Below are 18936 nucleotides of genomic sequence, written 5' to 3'. Positions count from 1 at the left end.
ATCCAGACCTGCCTATGGCTCTATCACGTCGGATATTGGAGGGATTACTGTAATGTGATTAACCCTTACACCGCGGGCTTGTTTTGCTTTTTCTTGCGGCTCCCGTGGGCATATTCGCGCTTCGATAGACTGTCTAAAAATATTTGCCAAAAATCAGTTATTAGTCCTAGAATATTAAAATCATTTATGTTTATGGCACATACCTTCAGCTTTCTCCTGGGGTGTTTGTTGAGCCTTCATCGAGTACCATAGGACTTGTGGAGAGATCTGAAGTTGGGTAACAAAGTTTTCACTTTACCCTTCCCGACAACCCGTAATATGATTACCACAGTCTGATATTATCACTAGAAACACTATTTTATGATTCTCAAATACAGTAGTTTGGAATCCATACTCCAAAAAAAAAAACACTGTGTAAGCAATGAAAATTACGAGGGCGTATGACCTTCCCACTTGCGCTAGTTCGCTGCTGGTGTTCTGTCATTTATTATTCATAAAAACACTCACAGTTTATATTTCTATTACTATATAACACTTATATATATCTACAGTCTTTATCCATAAGTTTCCTTCAGTAATAGTAGTTTATTGTCACTGTAGGCATTCAATTTCTTTCAGTAAAATATGTAGCATTCACTTTCTCGTCCTGTATACTAGCATTGAGAGTGAATGTGACTTTCACCTTCACCCTCATAACTCATAGTATTCAGACATGCTAGAGTGAAACTTTCACTTTCATTACTCCTAGGGTATATACTCATGTTCTTATAATACTACTCATTTACATTTCTATTTACGTTCTCAATTTTATTTACGTTATTTACATTTCTATTTTATTTACACTGTGTTATGCACTGTCACTTGAAGTAACTTATAAAACTATTTTCCACTGTTCACGTATATTTACATTCATTACTTTCACTTGCTGTTTACACATTATTTACAATTCCACTTGCACTGTTTTACTCAATAGAAAGATCATAGTCACTCTTTTATCAATTGTCAGCCCTTTACCTCTTTCCACACGAGGTTTAGTAGGGGGTAAAGGTCATAGGGCCCTTTGCATGGGGTTGAAAAGCGCCGGAAGTTAGCAGGAGCAAATCAGACATACCTTCACTTTGAAAGATGACAGTGAACTGATAGTGGTGGCCTCCTGCCGCCTGGCTTGGGTGAGTGCAATACTACCAACTTCAGCCTTGTGAGACCTGCTAATATATAGCAATGAAATGATTGGCAGGAAACCAAGACAATACATAATAAATTAGGTAGTTCCAGGTGAATGTAAATATCACTTGGGCTTCTCCGTTCCCTCCTTATATGTATATTTATTACGAAAATAGATTATACGGCATATTTCAAGGGGAAATAAACAGCGAAAATTAGTGAACGAGTGCACGTGAGGTGTTGTCAGGTGATGATTAGCCAATTCCAGGTGTATGGCACTATCACTTACCTTATTTCTTTTTTGTATATATTATTTGGTATAAGAATAGGGCATAGGGCTTATTTCAATGGATGAAATCAGTGGAAAATTCCAGGGAAGATTTGCTTAGTGTAGAATACAGTGTGGTGGCCTGCAATATTTAGTTAGTTTCAGGTGAATGTAAATATCACTTAGGCTTCTCCCTTCCATTCTTATATATATTTTTATTACGAAAATAGATTATACAGCATATTTCAAGAGGAAATAAACAGCGAAAATTAGCGAACGAGTGCTTGTGAGGTGTTGTCAGGTGATAATTAGCCAATTCTAGGTGTATGGCACTCTCACTTACCTTATTTCTTTCTTGTATATATTATTTGGTATAAGAATAGGGCATAGGGCTTATTTCATTGGATGAAATCAGTGAAAAATTCCAGGGAAGATTTACTTAGCGTAGCACAGCTGGGCAGGCGAGAGGATAGGGTAATGGAGGGGGGGTAGGGAGGGGAGTCAAGAACGGGGAGAAATGGCTAAATTGTCAACAGTGGATGGGATTACAGATGAGATTAGGAGCGCTGACTAGTGTTGGACATTGGCAATACTGATAGATGACACAAGCCACCACTTGAAAGCCCGGGTGAATTCAAAATAACACAGAATCACAAAAGTGACGCCCCGCGGTATGATCCCTTGCTCCCAAGCGTCACGAAAGTGACGCCCCGCAGTTAAGGGGTTAATGTGACATTCACACCTGTCACCCACCACACCCAGTTTTCATCTTCCATTGTCTCATCATGGCCAAACCATCTCAGTCTACTCCTCCTCATCACAACACTAATAGCTAAATTCAGGTCCTATCCTTCCTCTCAGTGACAACATTCATTTCCAATCCTGAGTGCCCCCCCTAGATCTGATAATCAAGGAGCACTACACATCCATCTAATCATTATCATCTCTGTTCATTTGAGCCTATGAACATCCTCTTCCTTTACTGCTCAGGTCTCATTGCTATACAGCAGTACACTTCTAACATACCGGCATGGTACTGTTCTCTCCTGCACTTTACATATATCAGTACCATATCAGCATTATTTAACAACCAACTTCTAATACCACTACTGTATATCTCTTATGCATCCACTTAAACACAGCTTAAGATGGAGTTACTTCCCACACCATCTGCTTTGACAGTACCGAACCTGTACTGACATCAGCCCTAGTTACCATCACTATTTTTTTCTGCAGTTGCTCTCAAACCTTTGTACACTTTACCCCCATCTTTCAATTTCCTAAATCTGCCTCACGCTTGTTCTCCATGGTCAGCAACAAGCAATCAGCATAGAACATCTCCCATGGGAGTCCAGTTCAGGAGTCATATGAGAGAGTTTTGAGCACCATGATAGCAATGTGGGTCAAGACTGACCCTTGATGCACATCAGCATTCACGGAAAACTCATCACTTTTACCTTCATTCACACACACTTGGGTACATGCACACTTATACATTGTCATGACCACTCTAACTAGCCACTCCTCGATCCCATGTTTTCTCATTAATCACTTCGCCACCTCTCTAGGAACACTGTCAGAAGCTTTCTCCAAATCAGCAAAAACAAAGTACAGCTCCCTCCTCTTTCCTGTTTATTTTTCCTGAAGCTGTCAGACAGTGAATCTGACAGAAATCCAAACTGCATCTCATCATTATTCACTCTTTCTCAAATCATACCCTTTAGAACACTCGATTACCATCATTATCTGGTCCAAAAGCTTTATGCCTCTATTATTTCCTCTTGCCAGGGCATCACCCTTCCCCATGTACACATTTACATTTACAGTCTTCAGCCAGTCATCTGGCTAATGCACACTTTCCGTTATCATACTTTCCAGAACACTGTCCATTACCTTCATTATCTGGTTCAGAAGTTTTATGCCTCTGTGATTTCCTCTTTCTAGGGCATCACGCTTCCCCTAATACACGTTTCCAATCACACTTCAGCCAGTCATCTATATACCGTTAACCGAATTTATCAAATCAGTAACTAAACCCATTCCTGTGTCATGTTTGGCATTCATCATCCAAGGAGTCAACCCAAACATACCTGCCACCTTTGCCAGCTGCATCCTACCAAGTTCCCTGTTCACAGTAGCAGCATCAGTTGAAAGCCATGAGCTAAAGACTGAATCTGTTACTCCATGTCCCTTCCCTCTTCCAGTCAGACTCTTCATTCAGCAGCTGGTTATAATGTTCTTGCCAAGCATCTTTAGTATCTTCTTTGTCTACCAATACCTTTTCTGCATCATTCTTAACACAGCACTTATGCCACTTTAAATACTGTACCATATTCTTTCTTTTAGCACTATTAGGACTATCCAGCAAACGTCCCTAAGACAGATTTTGGCCGCCTCCTTTCTTGTCCTGTGCTTGGTAATCAAATAATCCTCTCTGTTATTACCCTATTTCCATTCCCAGAAAAGTCTTCTTTCTCCTTAACTGCAGCTTCTACACCTCCTGCCACTACCACATAACATTGTGTCGTGGTGGACCCCATGTCCATCCATACACTGAATCAGTAACTCACTGGAGATTGTTGCTGAGCACTCTGTACTGCTCATTAACCAACACTTCTGTCTACAACTCCTAGTTGGTCACTGCTTTGTTCATCTAGCTATGGAAGGCATCCCTGACTTGGTTTTCAACGTGTATATTTTCCTTCCAGGTCCATAGGACCTTTTCTTGACTTCTTGCTCAGTTAGTACGATGTCACTTAACAATAATTTGTGTTGCTGCACACACTTCACTCCCAATAACTTTCAACATCCATCACTTGCCTCGAATCTCTCTCACGTCATCACCTTCACTCATTATGGACTTTTTCTTTTGCAAAGTTTTCCAGTAAAAGCAAGTGATTGTAAATCTCTCTCTCTCTCTCACACACACACACACACACACACACACACACACACACACACACACACACACACACACACACACACACACACACACACACACACACACACACACACACACACACACACACACACACACACACACACACACACACACACACACACACACACACACACACACACACACACACACACACACAGAGAGAGAGTTGTCACTCCCCTATTTCGCTATTAGGAAATAAAACTGGAACTGGACGTCTTCACAGTACTGGACTCTTGTCCAAATGTTAAGGAGTCACATGCAACACAAAGTGCTAAGGAAAATGTGTGTGAATGTTACATGTCATGATTGCAAATGAAATATATGTAATGCAAATACAGGTACAGAGAATTCTATCTATCTATCTATTGCCAGACACCATAATCCCTTAAAGGGTGGCCATTTGACACTGAGTTAGTTGTTTTACAGGGAGGGGCACCAACCCTCCACCAACCCACTTGTTGACACATAGGGAGCACGTATGGTTTGGTTATATGGTTACCACCCAGCGTTGTAAATGGTTTCTTGGCTTACAGGAAACCATTTGGCTTGTCACTCAGTGTAAAGCCACCTGTAAAGGAAAGAAAAGGAATAAGAAGTGACAGGAAAGATAGGAGAAATAGGAAGAGACGAAGGCAGGCACAGAAAAAGAACGATAAAAGCTAAGGAAGTACGCTGCACTACATACAGAGAATTGATAATTTAAAATTATCATCCATCTTGACTGCCAGTCCTTTTTTATCAGCACAAGTTATGCACTGTTGGATTTTGTGTTTACTTTTTAAAGTAATATTTCTTTACAGGGTGTTTTGCCTGTGGTATGAACACTGGATTTAGAGTTTATAACTGTGATCCTCTGAAGGAGAAGGAGAGGCAGGATTTCTCTGACGGAGGTATTGGCTACGTTGAGATGCTGTTTAGATGTAATTACTTGGCTTTGGTTGGTGGAGGCACTCATCCCAAATATCCAACCAACAAAGGTAAGACTTTTTTTTTTATGCAATTGTTTGTCCCTTGTACCAAATGCTGGGAGGAAGGGAATTGGTTTATATCCACCTAAGTATTGTACAGTATGTAGCTTAATGAAAGTTATTTTGGTACAGTAACATAGCCTGCCAGTAGTGAATGTAATGTATATTCTTGAATTTTGAATATTTGCCATATACACATTGAATGTTAAAACTAATGGTTTACAGTGAGCTGTGTGCAGTGTAGCATTTTTCTTTTTTTACCAATGGTTGTTAGTATGCTGAACGTCGTAGCTATAGTATGTTGTGTGATCATGGCAAAATGAAGTATGAAGACATTGAAAGCTTAGTTGCCTTATGGAAGAAAATTCATTGGAGAACTTGGCAAAATTGTTAAGGGTAGATTGATTAGTTTAAAGGTGAAGAGGACTCTGCATAATAGTGTGCAGTTATATATGCTTCACATACAATATCTTAGTTAGTTTGGAGGTGAAGAGGACCCTGCATTATATTATGCTGCTCTGTTTGCCTAATATTGGAGTAAAACCTGTGTAGTAAATGATAAGGAACTTTCATGATTATCTGCAGGTAGCAGCAGTGGCATTTGCAGAATAGCAGGCTAGTGGAAGAAAAAAGTAGGATGTTGGTGTGTTTAGTGGCTCATGTATATGAAAACACTGTATTGCTGGGGGTCTCAAAACGATCTTATATTGAGAATATATATTAAAGGATTTCAGTTTCATGAGTGAGGTATTTTGTGGTGTAATGGGCAGTACTGTATTACACTGAGACTTAAGTAGGTTGTATACAAGTTATGTTGTGTACACTACTGGTACCAGTACTGAAATGAAGAGTGATGGCATTGTCACAGACCAGGTAATGTGAGCTTTTTCTGGGAAGGGAGTAGGGAAGCTTTTAATGGTGGTTTCTCTTGGGTGCTGTTCAAGTGAAGAATTTGACTAGCTGTGGTGGGCACATACTTGTGTTTTGCTTACAGTATTGTAGTGTTCAGTATACTGTACGGTGGGGGGATTTTTTCAGTACTGTACATAAAGTTTAGTGCAGGATAGTGTTTCTAAGTGATGTGAGGTGGTGTAGGCCTAATACAGTTTCCACGGTGGGATGGATCCTATGCTGAAACAGTGAACTATGTGTCTCTTAGGAATATTTAATTGTTTACTGGGTGAATTTTATTTCCCAGTGAAGATGATCTTTATTTGTGATTTTTTGCTTTGTTCATATTTTTATTGTATTGGTTACCGTTGTTTGGGGGGTTCCACGTTTGTGACTGATAGAGCAGGAGCTGAATAAGTTCCATCATGATTAACATTAAAATGAACTGCTTGTAAGTGCTCTTGTTTCTTTGTGGTGACCAAACATGGTGCTTTGGATTATTATTGATACTTGGAACTTAAAAATTACCCTTTGCACTGAAAATTGTTTACTGAGATTAGTTTATACGGTATGTGAATCCAAGAGTTTTGAAAATCCTGTAATTGGCGAGCAGCGTATTAAATAGGGTGATAGACTGTGGATTAGAAATTCGTGTGTATCTGGTGGAGAGTGATGGTTCATTTTGTATTAGGTACTGGAATTCTGGTTCATTGTTCTTGTGATTGCTTTTGTTGGTGGAGTCAGGTAGTGGTAGTGGTGAGTAAGGGCACCCACCATCCACTATTTAATGCTGTGTAGTCTTTAGGTAACTCAAGGCAAATAGTTTTTTGTACTCTTGAAAACCTGTTTCTTTCTGTGGATGGTAACACGATAACCAAGTGAATGCATGGTTGTTATGTAGGTTAAGGTACTCCAATTGGATATGGCCCTTAAGCATTGATTGCTGGGGAATGGTTGGGGTTTATTGCTCACATGCCACTCAAAGGTAGGTGACTGATCACTCACCATTAAAGTTTGGACTAAGAAATCTTGCCCCAGGACCCTACGTTCCTAATAGGGTAGTAAAAAATTGGGTTATAGGTTGGGTAAACAGATACAGTAACTATTTTGCCTTGTTTAGTATATTGACATTTTCGGCTTTTTTGAATCAGCATGAAATGACTGTACAGTATAGAAGGAGAGGGTAGGAGAGGGCTCTGGATGAGAGGACAAATGTGTGTAAAGTGTCATTGGGAAGGAATGTGTATATAGACTTATGGTTGGAAGTATGGTACTAGATCTTCTGTATCTCAGAGAAAGTTTCTTGCTTTATAAACATTTGCAGTGAAACTATCTGTGAAGAGAATGAAAAGTGTTCATTCATGGACATTCCAAAATAATTGTTCATAGCTATTGGATATGCATTGAGGATGTGAGCAAGGAGTGTGCATATAGTGTTTGTGCATAGTGATTTGTAAAACATAGTGCTTGCAGGGAGGATCTCAGAGAAGCATGTAATATATGTAGTTAGGTGTGATATATGTTCATTATGTCAAGGGGATTTATTGGTACATGTGGAATGAAAAAGTGGACTTTAGCTTGGAGGCTAGAACCAAAATAGTAGTTTTACCTGTTCCCATATAAGCCTGTCCTGCCTGCCACTGTTTAACTGGAGGCTAAAATCAAAATATTTTTACCTTTTCCCATATAATCCTGTCCTGTCTGCCACTGTTTAACTGTCATACATTGCCATGCCTCCCTCCCTGTGTTGATGTCTATCTTGCTTCACTTAAACATACTGTATGATCAGATCTTTGTATTAACAGTTATTTGGAGAGTTTTGATACATTACGCGTAACAGTTCAGTTATTAATCCCCTACTGATCAAACCAGTCAGGGACGATAGGACTATAGGTGTGCGCGGTTACGTCAATATGTCCGTCAGCTCGTCTGCAATTTTGTGTCTGCTCTGTAACTTCCACATGCATGGACAGATTTTGATGTAACTTCATGCAGTTGTTCCCCATACCATGATGGTGTGTCATGCACAACAACCAGCCATCCATTCCCAAGGTCGGGTCACACTTGGGGCTCAAACAAGGTTGGGTGATGTCATACTTAACAGCAATAGGCTACCTACATTTGTGTTCGCTCTATAACTTCTACATGCATGGACAGATTTTGATAGAACTTAACACAGTCGTTCCCCATACGATGACGATGTGTCACACACAACAACCAGCCAACTATTCCCGAGGTTGTCTTTACAAACCCATATTGTGTACACAGTACTGTACTTATATTGCTATCATACTCACATTGTATACACAATATATATGTATGGTTATCATCTGGTAGAGACAATGCATTGCATGGCAATACTTCATTCACTTTTTTTTTTTTTTTTTTTTTTTTTTTTTTTTAGGTGTCAGGTACAGTGCCTCAATCAAATTTCTTTTCACAACAGTTCCAGCAGTTATTTTAAAGAAATAGATTGGTTTTGAAACTTTTCTCGGCTTCCAGCTGATAAAGAGCCTTAGTTGTACCATGGTCAGTCTTAGTATGAGGTTTCCTATGTGAAAGCATGATATTTTTTTATTTATTTGATTTTCTTATAGATGGGTAATCAGAGAGTTTAAAAATGAGGTGAAGGGTACAGTACTTAAAGAGCAAGGAGGCTTCTTGTAGTTTGAGGAAAAGAGTGGAATAATACATAGATGAAAGGCTGAGGGAGGAAGATGTGTAATATAATCTAATGTACTATACTGTAGTGTATACTGATAATGTATAATCATGTTTCATATTAAGCATGTCACAGAGCCCATGATTTTTAGAAGTTCATTGGAATGTTGCTTTTTTTTTTTTTTTTTTTTTTCAATAGGAACTTTAACATAAAAATTAGTCATTTAAATTAATGACTGATGTAGCAGTGAGAAGCTGAATGGTATGGTAATACAGTATGACTCACAAGCCTTTGTACCATACTGTGACATAAGATTTTGTTGTAATGATGGCAAGACTTTTGATGCCTATACATTGGCATTCTATTTTTAAAAGTGGGAATATAGGCTTTGGATGGTGATAATGATGATGATGATACAATTTGCAGTAATGGTATGGGACGACCTGAAGAAGAAGCATGTGATAGAGCTAGAGTTTGCATCGGAGGTGCGTGGGGTGCGGCTGCGAAGGGACCGCATTGTAGTAATCCTTGATACCATGATCAAGGTTTTCACATTTACTTCCAACCCCCATCAGCTCCATGTATTTGACACTGCAAACAACCCGAAAGGTAGCTATGGCCTTTAACATTGTTTTATTTAGCTATATACAGCAATTCCTCAATTAGCTCCTCAGATATGCTTATAAAAACTACTATATTATGTTACTGAATTACATTAAGTGATGGTCTTTACCAACACAAACAGATTACCTTCTTAGTTTTAAAGATATCATGTATGATTCTGTAAATAAACAGGCCCTGCACTCAAGGATGCACTACACATCCATCTAATCATTGGCTTTAATGTACAGAAATGACAGTGATTAGATGCAGCCTTGATTGCAAGGCCTGGGAGGGTTAAGATAACAACTGAAGAGTTGAGAGGAAGGATTGGACTGGAATGTATTGGTGTTGTGATGAGGAGGGGTAGATCGAGATGGTTTGGGCATGTTGAGAAATGGAGGATGACAATTGGCAGTGTAAGTTCAGAAGTGTGAATGTCGGGGGTAGGGTTGTGAGAGGCAGACCTAAAAAGACTGGGGATTAAGTCATAGAGTGTGACCTCAGGGAGAAGTGACTGAATAGGGATACTGCCAAAGATTGAGCAACGTAGAGAGCTGCCGTTGAGTGATGCATGCAAGCATGTTGGAGCCTTTATAAATTATATGAATGTGTATGTGAGTTATGGCAGTGCTTCTGTATGTATTAAGTGATAAAATTCATAAGCAAGCTAAAGAAATAGCGAAGTGATATACAGTATTGAAATAGTTCCAGTGTGAGTTGTAACAACGCTGGCCCATCACCGCCCATCCTGACTAATGATTAGTAGCTGTAGCATGAAAAATATGTTGCTCTGAATGAAGGAATGTTAGATAAGGAATGACTATTTGTTAATATGCTTTTTCAGGTTTTATTTACTCCGAAAATTATTTCTAGCACCAGTTATTTGAGTTTCATTTGAAGATTTTTTTTTTCCCATCACTGTAATATGAGCTTTACTTTTCATCATCAGGAAGCAGCAATTTTGGCAGATATCGCTTATGTGTATTCTTATACTGTAGTTACTTACTAGCTGGAGATTTTCGTCCTTTTGCATCATATTTTCCTCAGCTCAAGTCTCAGAATAGGACAGAGCTATGGCCTTGCATCATTTACACAGCACTCCTGTATGTCAAGCACCATAGTTTAATATTTAGCTGTAGTTATAGCTCAGCATTCATTATAGAGATGACAGTTTCATCCTCCCCTCCACCCATCACCATATGACTGAGTTGTTGTAGCACCAAGTTATTATTTAATATTTACTTCAACTTTTCACATAGTTAATTAACAGTATAGCTGAGACTGTTGCAGCTGAATGGTAAGATAGTAAATTATTATTATGTAACCATGGAGTTTTGTTTATGAGGTTTATGTAGTATTTGGGGCTATTTGAGATGAATGTCTTTTTTTATAAATAAATATTGGTCATTTCTTGATTCTTTCAGGTCTGTGTGTGTTGTGCCCCAACAGCAACAATTCACTGCTGGCATTCCCTGGGCCCCGCACTGGTCATGTTCTTGTCATTGATTTGGCAAACACAGAGAAATCACCAGAAGACATCTTGGCGCATGACTCACCTCTCAGTTGTCTAGGTAATGTTGGTGTTCGTATTATCATTTTTTCCTTCTCTGATAATATATTCCCTCTTGTGAACCTTTAGATGGAGGATGATATTATCAGAAATTTCTCTAGACAACTGCATGATTATCTTATCTCTTTTAATTCATCATATTTCTCTTCTTTTCTCCCATAAATAATTTATTTCTTTCCTTGTTTTCCACGGTAACTGCAGGAACCTTTCTGCTGACATTTTCCTTAGATTTTCTCATAGAGATTTGCCCTGTAGACATCCTGTTTGTATTTGCGGTAGTAATTTAGTATGTCCATTCCTACTTAAATTATAAATTTGTTTGATCCATCTTGCTATACCATTGCGCACTCTTATAGCCTAGGTGTCTTACCTGCCCAGATTCTCAGATTCCTGTTACTTTGCCCTAGGGGAAGTGGAGATAGAACACTAAGTATGCAACCCTTGCATAACATAAAAAGTGTTAAAAGAGGCAGGAATCATGGGCAAGAAACACTTTATTAGTTAACGAGAATCTCTGTACCAGTACTTATAGTGCAAGCAACTTCATACCATTTATGAGGCAGGAAGGGAGCAGGGGGATATTGTATAAATGATAGGACAAGGTACGGTGGCAGATGAGTCGATAGAGATGTGGTCTGCTGTCCTATGAATGCATATTCTGTTTCCATTTGGGGCACGGAACAGTTTAAGGATTTGAATTTCTTTATAACATGCTTTACTGATCAGCCATAAGACCCGCTGACACTGTAAAATTGCCACTGATAATAACAGTGCACTAGTACTGTATGAGGCACCCCTAGCGTTTATTAAAAATGGACTGTGGGTGTTAGTGTTGAAGTGGTGAGTTTTGCAGCTCCACGAGGCTTTCATGAAGGAGTGTTAGTGCCAGTTTTAACATACGGATGCGAGACTGTGGTGTAGCATGAAAAATCACTGGCTCTGGAGGTGGCGATGGGGTGTGATGCTATGAATCAGGAGGTGGCAATGGGGTACGATGCGATGACAGACGAGTTGGTGAGGGAGACAGCTATGATGACTGGTGAGGTGGCGAGGGAGATCACTGTGATGACTGACGAGGTAGCGAGGGAGACAGATGCGGTGGCTCACATCGTGGCGAGGGAGACAGAGGCAGTGGCCGATGTGGTTTGGGAGATCGAGGCTGGGGCGAGGAAAGTAGCGATGGAGTGGCAGAGTGCTGCCTCTGTAGTGGCGCTTAAGAACATCTAATTTCACATCCAGTGACACAGTTTGACGAGCATGCTTCGCAGGAACATCACCAGCACCAACACTAGCAGGCCACTTACCACCCTGTCTAGGGTCACCACTAGCACCACTACTAGCACCACCACGTGCAGTGCTCTCACCAGACATGATCACACGTTTATGTAGGCCAAAATTCACACAAAATCACACTCCATACACAATAAGTATCACTGCCCTACTCACGGCACTGCTGGGACACAGTTATGATGCACCACGATAGCAGCTTGCATAACTGGGCGAGGGTAAGAGAGTTGTTCACTCAGAGACAGCTGGTGCGAGAAGAATGATATGGGTATGCGCGGGGTGAGCGATGGCGCTGGGGGCTGCGCGAGTGTTTCTGCTTGTCCTGGGAGGAGGTGGGCAGGTTTAGTTAGCCGCGGGAATGAGCATGATTCAAAATTTTGGCCCATCACTCCTGGACAGGATGTCATAGAAGCTATCGTTAAACTGGGGCGCGGCCATCATCAGGTGGAGTATGGTGGTATTTCAACCCCCATCGCTATACTGGGGTATCGTTTCTCGGGGTCTGCCTGTATATATAATATATTTGTGTGTGTGTGTGTGTGTGTGTGTGTGTGTGTGTATTCATCATCATCCAATCCTACATTGCCCCATGAGGAATGTGTGTGTGTGTATGTATATATATATATATATATATATATATATATATATATAGTACCTAATGTAATTCTCTCTCTCTCTCTCTCTCTCTCCCCCTCCCTACCCCCCACCCCCTGACTCTGTGGACTGTACCTAACCTCACCTTGAGATGGGAAAGAAGGTCTGGATGATGATGATGTTGATGAATGAAGATTCAGAAATATTATTTAAATGTATACAGTATTCTATAACTAAGGCACTATTTTTCAGCTCTCAACCTACCTGGAACAAGATTAGCCACAGCGTCAGAGAAGGGAACATTGATTAGAATTTTTGACACAGCCACAGGAACTCAGCTAAACGAACTTCGCAGAGGAGCAAATGCTGCAACTATTTATTGGTAAGGTATATGAAATGCCATATTCTATCTATCTATTTATAGCCAGACATCATGGTCCCGTAGCCAACCCACTCATTGACACATGTAGGGAACACATATGGGTTGGTTCTGTGGTTACTGCCCAGTGTTGTAAATGGTTTCCTGTTTCCTGACCCACAGGAAACCATTAAGCTTGTCACTTAGTGTAAAGCCTCCTGAAAACAAAGAAAAGTAATAGAAAGTGAGAGGAAAGTTGGGAGAAATAGGAAGAGAGGAAAGCTGATACTATTGTGTCTGTGATACATTCCATCACATTTATTACATGATCCATCTGCTTCAATCATCTAGGATTTCATCTGTCTAAGGCATTACTGTCACCCTTGTAGTAGCTCATGATTTAGGTGAACCCAAATCTCTGGGTACTGTACTTCACAGTCATGTACTATTGTGTTTATAAGGTTGTAACAAGTTCTTTTCCCTGCTCACGAGATGACTTCAACAGCATTTTGGCTGTGATGCCAAATGTGCCTGCTGCTTTATCATTTTTCTTTTCATGTATTGTCTGCATGACCCAGTTCCACTCTGTCCAAACCACTGGTTCGGATAGCCCTAAAATGTGTCTTCATCAGATTCTTCAATAAATAACTTTACATTTCCTTTGAGTTGTCACGAAATGACATCCCATCATTATCCTACTATGAGAGTGAAGTGTTGCTACAGTCTTGGTAACTGGTCATACAGTCATCACTATGTGGCAGGAAACTCAGTCTTAAGCAAACAGTGTTCATGCTGATATCTTCACAGTTTTACAAATCTAGTACACATATTAGATGCCTTTATTTCTCAGCAACCTCCAGTAATTGTTAGGAAGTAAGTAGCTGGATTTGGCATTTGATTTAGCATCCAGTTCCTAGAATACATCAGCTTTAACATGGTTAATCTTTGTACAATATGAGGATTCTGTGAGAGGAAGCATTTCATAATTTTTTGTTTGTTTATATGGAATATTTCAGCATCAACTTCAGTCAAGATTCTTCACTGCTGTGTGTATCCAGTGACCATGGGACTGTGCACATATTTGCTACAGAGGATGAAGACAAGAAAAACAAGCAGTCCAGGTAAGATCTTAGTTTTCCATATAAATATTCTCTATTGTTATTGGTATTTGCCAAGAGCTGTTTGTTTGTGTTATTAAGTTTGAATATTTTTCAGGTGGTTGATTGTAAGTTGTCAGAAGGTTGTTGTACAGAAAGTTACCATCTGTTATGGAGTTTAATGCAGAGTCCCTCAGTCAAAGTCATTTTTTTCCCCAGTGTCCGCCTCCCCCCCCTCCCCCTGCTACAATACTGGCACCAGCACAAAACACGTCTCACAGCAGTTCACTATGCCTATACTCCAATGCAGTATCTTACACAGACACCACAGTGTCTACCTAGACAGCTGTACAGCCTCAGCAGAAGACCTATGGAAGTGACCAGTTAGAGTCCACTGGGTTCATGTCCTGATGAGCTGCAATTGTAACATCAAAAACAACAACAGCCCCTGGTATTGTATGCCAGTAACCAAAGGGCAGCATAAAAACCCCCTTAAATTGTTAGCCCACCTCTAGTATGAATTGGAAGTCTCTCCAGTTTTGTTTCATGCCAGAACAACACCCTTACCTCAACTCAGACTTTCACTCTTTTACACTACAGCCACACCCCAACAGATTACTATAAATGACATCACACTGTTTCATCTGGATTGCATTGCCACCCCCTGTACTATGTGAACCAGAATATCAAAATGAATTGTCTCATCTTTTAATACCACTTCTTTAACTTCATGCTTAGTGTTTTCATTTTGTGTCGGCTTTAAAAAATCTTTTAATACTCTGTCTTATGTTAAAGCTTATCCATCTTCTCTCTTTTGAGTTTTGTCTCTAAATCAGACTTGTTTAATGACACCATCACTCAAAAAAATTGCAAAACAGTTGAAGTACCGTACCTCACAGTATTGAAACTGAAAAACAGTTGAAGTACCTCACAATATGAAAGTTGTACATAACTTCAGCTGGTTTATGAAACAGAGGGAGAAGGATAAGCCCAGGTGCTCCATGTTCCATGTTGTTTCATAATTTTATTGACTTAAGGATGTTTGTGATGCAAACTACACTCAACCCACGGCTATCACTCCCAATTGGTCCCGCTATGGTTGCGCTATAGCCGAAACCGTGATAGCCGAATTGAAGAACTTATGGTAATAATTCTAATTGGTGCCATGACCTCAATATTTACCCCTAAGATACCTTTTTTGTACCACATATTAATATGTAATAGTCTAAAAATGAGCATGTTTTATGATGTGATCACAATTCTTATAAATACCCCTCACAGTTGATTCATTGATGTTATGTTTCTTCCCCACACTTGGCTTGGTCTCACCATTCTCTATAAGTTTCACATTTCCAGTTTATCTGCATAACTTAGGTTCTTCCTCTTCTTTATTTCCCTGCCAGGTGCCACAGCATAATGTTGGGTGATGGGAGGGGGTACGTTGGCCATGGTCATATCATAAAAAAGGTTATTGTTCATGCTATCACTCTTCATGGTCTGAGGGCGCACACTTGAATGGTTTGGTGGGCAGGAGACTCGGTCGGGCGGCCAATCAGCACTCGGCTGGCGCTGACGTCACACGACCAATCACGGAGTGAAGCTTTTGTTGGCTGGGCGGAGCACTGGAGCCTGGCCTTTTTGAAATTTTCGAACATTTGCGGTGCGCGATAGCCTGCATTTAGTGCATGATAAAAGTATTTGGGTAGTTTTTTATATAGGTGTGATAGCGAGATATGCTATAGCGGAACCCGTGATAGCCGAGGGTTGAGTGTATATACCTTGTGGTATACAGTAGACACCCAATTTGCATGACATATGTATCTGGAAATTTAACTGTGCAAATTGAAACACAAACGTTCTATTGAAACCCATGTTATATGGCCAACGGGTGTGGTGAAATCCCAGAATCTCCCCCCCCCCCCCTTGGCCATCTTGAAAAAATTTATCCCCTCCTGATCATACCTAGGATTCACTGATGTGCACGTACAACCTGTAAGATCATCACTGTGCATAAAAAAAAGTTTAGAGTGTACAGAGTGGTAAGTAAGTGGTGGTCACTTACCATGACAGGCAGCTGAGCATTGTTTGGGTGTTGGGAAAGGGGTCATCTTCAGATGATGACTTATCTACCTAGAGGTATGTGAAAACTATTTCAATAGTATATAGTAATAAAATACTTAGTTGGAACAAGAAAAAGTACATAGTGAATGGTGGCAACGAGGTGAGAGAGACAAGAGGCAGGCAGAGAGTGATATGTGTGTGTGGGGGAGGGCAAGCAGGTGATCAAATGTACACAAACCATTTCATGGTCCATAATTTTAGCCATGTAGATTTATGGAAGATGTGCAGATTGGCCTGGGAAGAAGATAAAGTGCTGGAGGATTGGAAGTCAGGTATAATTATTCTCCTGTATAAAGGAAAAGGGGAAAAAGAAGTGTGTGGTAATCTTATGGGCATTTGTCTTCTTAGTGTAATGGGAAAAGTATATGGTAGGATACTTAGTGACTGAGTTAGGGAAATAACAGAGGAAGCAGTTGGAGAAGAACAGGGAGGTTTTAGGAAGGGAAGCGTTGGTGTAGATCAGACAGATATTCATTCACAGGTTTTTAATGGAAAAGTTTTTAGAGAAGGGAAAGAAGTTGTATGTGACCCTCATGGATTTAGAGAAAGCATATGGCAAGGTGGATAGACAGTGATTGTGGAAAGTATTAAGAATTATGGAGTAAATGGGAAGTTGTTCAATGCCATGAAGAGTATGAAGAGGATGACATTTAAGATGAGAGTTACCTGCCTCACTTATCCCTGAGTGGCATTACATGAGCAATAAATTCCACCTACCCCCTGGATATAAACCCACACCATCTCAAGCTGATTGGAGCGCCTAAATTACCCACTAAATCATCAGACGCCATAATATGGTTATTTGGCTACCACCCAGCGTAGTAATAGGTTTCCTGGTGTAGTCATTCAGTGTAGAGTAACTCGTAGGCAGAAGGAAGGACAGACAGACGAGAGGAAGTGTAAATTCACCTGTAGGCAGAAGGAAGAGGAAAGAATGAAAGAAAAAAAGACAGTAGAAGAAGGATGGAAGAGAGGAAAGGGCAGACACCCAAAGCAGCACTGCATATAATCCTCATTCCAGGGCATCACCCTTCCCCATATGCACCTTTACAGTCACACTTTTCAGTCAGCTGTGTGGGACAACACACTTATATATAACTAAATTTGTCATCAGTCAACCCAGATGCACCCGCCACCTTCCCTAACTGCATCCTGTCACGTGCCCTGCTCATAGTAGCAGAATCAGAGGCCAAGGGCCAAACATTGGATCTGCTGACTGCAAACCTTCCCTGTTCCAGTCAAACTCCTCATTCAGCAACCGCTTATAATCCTGTCTCCAGTCGTCTTTAATATCTTCACTGTCCACCACTACCTTTCCTTCATTCTCCAAACATTGTTCGCCTATGCCACCTTAAATACCACATTCTTCCTTCTGGCGCTATTTGGATTATCCAGTAAAACTCTCTAAGACTTAGATTTTGTCCTGTATACAGTACCTCTTTTCTGACCCAGTGCCTGGCAGCCAAGTATTCCTGTTTGTTATCATCACTTTTCCATTCCCTGAAAAGTCTTCTTTTCTCCCTAATTGTGGCTTTTACAGCTTCATCTCACCACCTTGTTACCACATGTCTTCGAGGTCACACACTGAATCAGTAACTCTGAAGAGATTGTTCCTCAGAGTTCCGTACTGCTAATGAACACTTCTGTCGATGACTGTCTGTTCAGCTGCCACTCTACTTATCTCTCTATAGAAGGAATCCCTTACTGCATGATTGTTTAAACTTCCACATTTTCCTCTTGGATGCATAGGTCCCCTTCTTCACCACCTGCTCCTTTAGCATCATGTCACATACCAGTAATTTGTGTTGCTGCACACTCTCTTCACTCCCTATAACTTTAATATCTTTCACCAACCTTTTATCAGCCCCCCTAACTAGAAAATAGTCCATCTGGTTACTACATTCTTACCCCTAGACTCACATGTAATCAGCCTACTCTTTACCTAAAATGCATGTTGCACACAATCATATTTATTCATCCATCATCCAGTCCTACATTGCCCCATGAGGAACGTAGGAGGCGGGGGCTAGGCAGTTTGTCCTGACATTAAGATGAGAGTGACCAGCCTTTACTCATCCCTGAGTGGCATTACATGAGCAGTCAACCCCAACCATCCCTTGGATTTAAACCTTCACTGGCTCAATCCGATTGGAGCGCAGTAATTACCCATTTGCCTTCTCAAATTCAAATATCCTTTCCCCTTCTGCATTCCTCGTACCTTATGCACATCCCCCTTGTACCCCTTCATATCTTTGAGCTGCATCACCCATATGACCATCTAAATCCCCAACAAAAACTACAAGTTCATCATCCCCCAAACCACCAACCACACATATGAAGTCTTCCCAGAATCTTATCTTTTTCTTCATCATCCAAACCAGGGTGTGGAGAATACACTAATATAATTAAAAT

At 40.4% G+C, this 18936-nt stretch overlaps 1 protein-coding gene across 1 annotated transcript in view; it reads left to right on the top strand.

The window, feature by feature from the left end:
• Positions 1 to 18936, top strand: part of LOC145414974 (WD repeat domain phosphoinositide-interacting protein 3) — a 42939-nt gene that overhangs the window by 2951 nt on the left and 21052 nt on the right. Inside the window, exons 2-6 of the mRNA XM_080284388.1 lie at positions 5174 to 5350; positions 9321 to 9503; positions 10922 to 11068; positions 13201 to 13330; positions 14323 to 14427. Of these exons, the coding sequence (XP_080140514.1) occupies positions 5174 to 5350; positions 9321 to 9503; positions 10922 to 11068; positions 13201 to 13330; positions 14323 to 14427 (742 nt within the window). The remainder of the gene's footprint in view (positions 1 to 5173; positions 5351 to 9320; positions 9504 to 10921; positions 11069 to 13200; positions 13331 to 14322; positions 14428 to 18936) is intronic.

This window comes from Coenobita brevimanus, chromosome 101 (genome assembly GCF_032717465.1).
Source record: "Coenobita brevimanus isolate Jiangsu-jjx chromosome 101, ASM3271746v2, whole genome shotgun sequence".
Lineage (NCBI taxonomy): Eukaryota > Metazoa > Arthropoda > Malacostraca > Decapoda > Coenobitidae > Coenobita > Coenobita brevimanus.
Note: the sequence above shows the minus strand (reverse complement) of the source record. Positions and strands in the feature narration are given on the sequence as shown.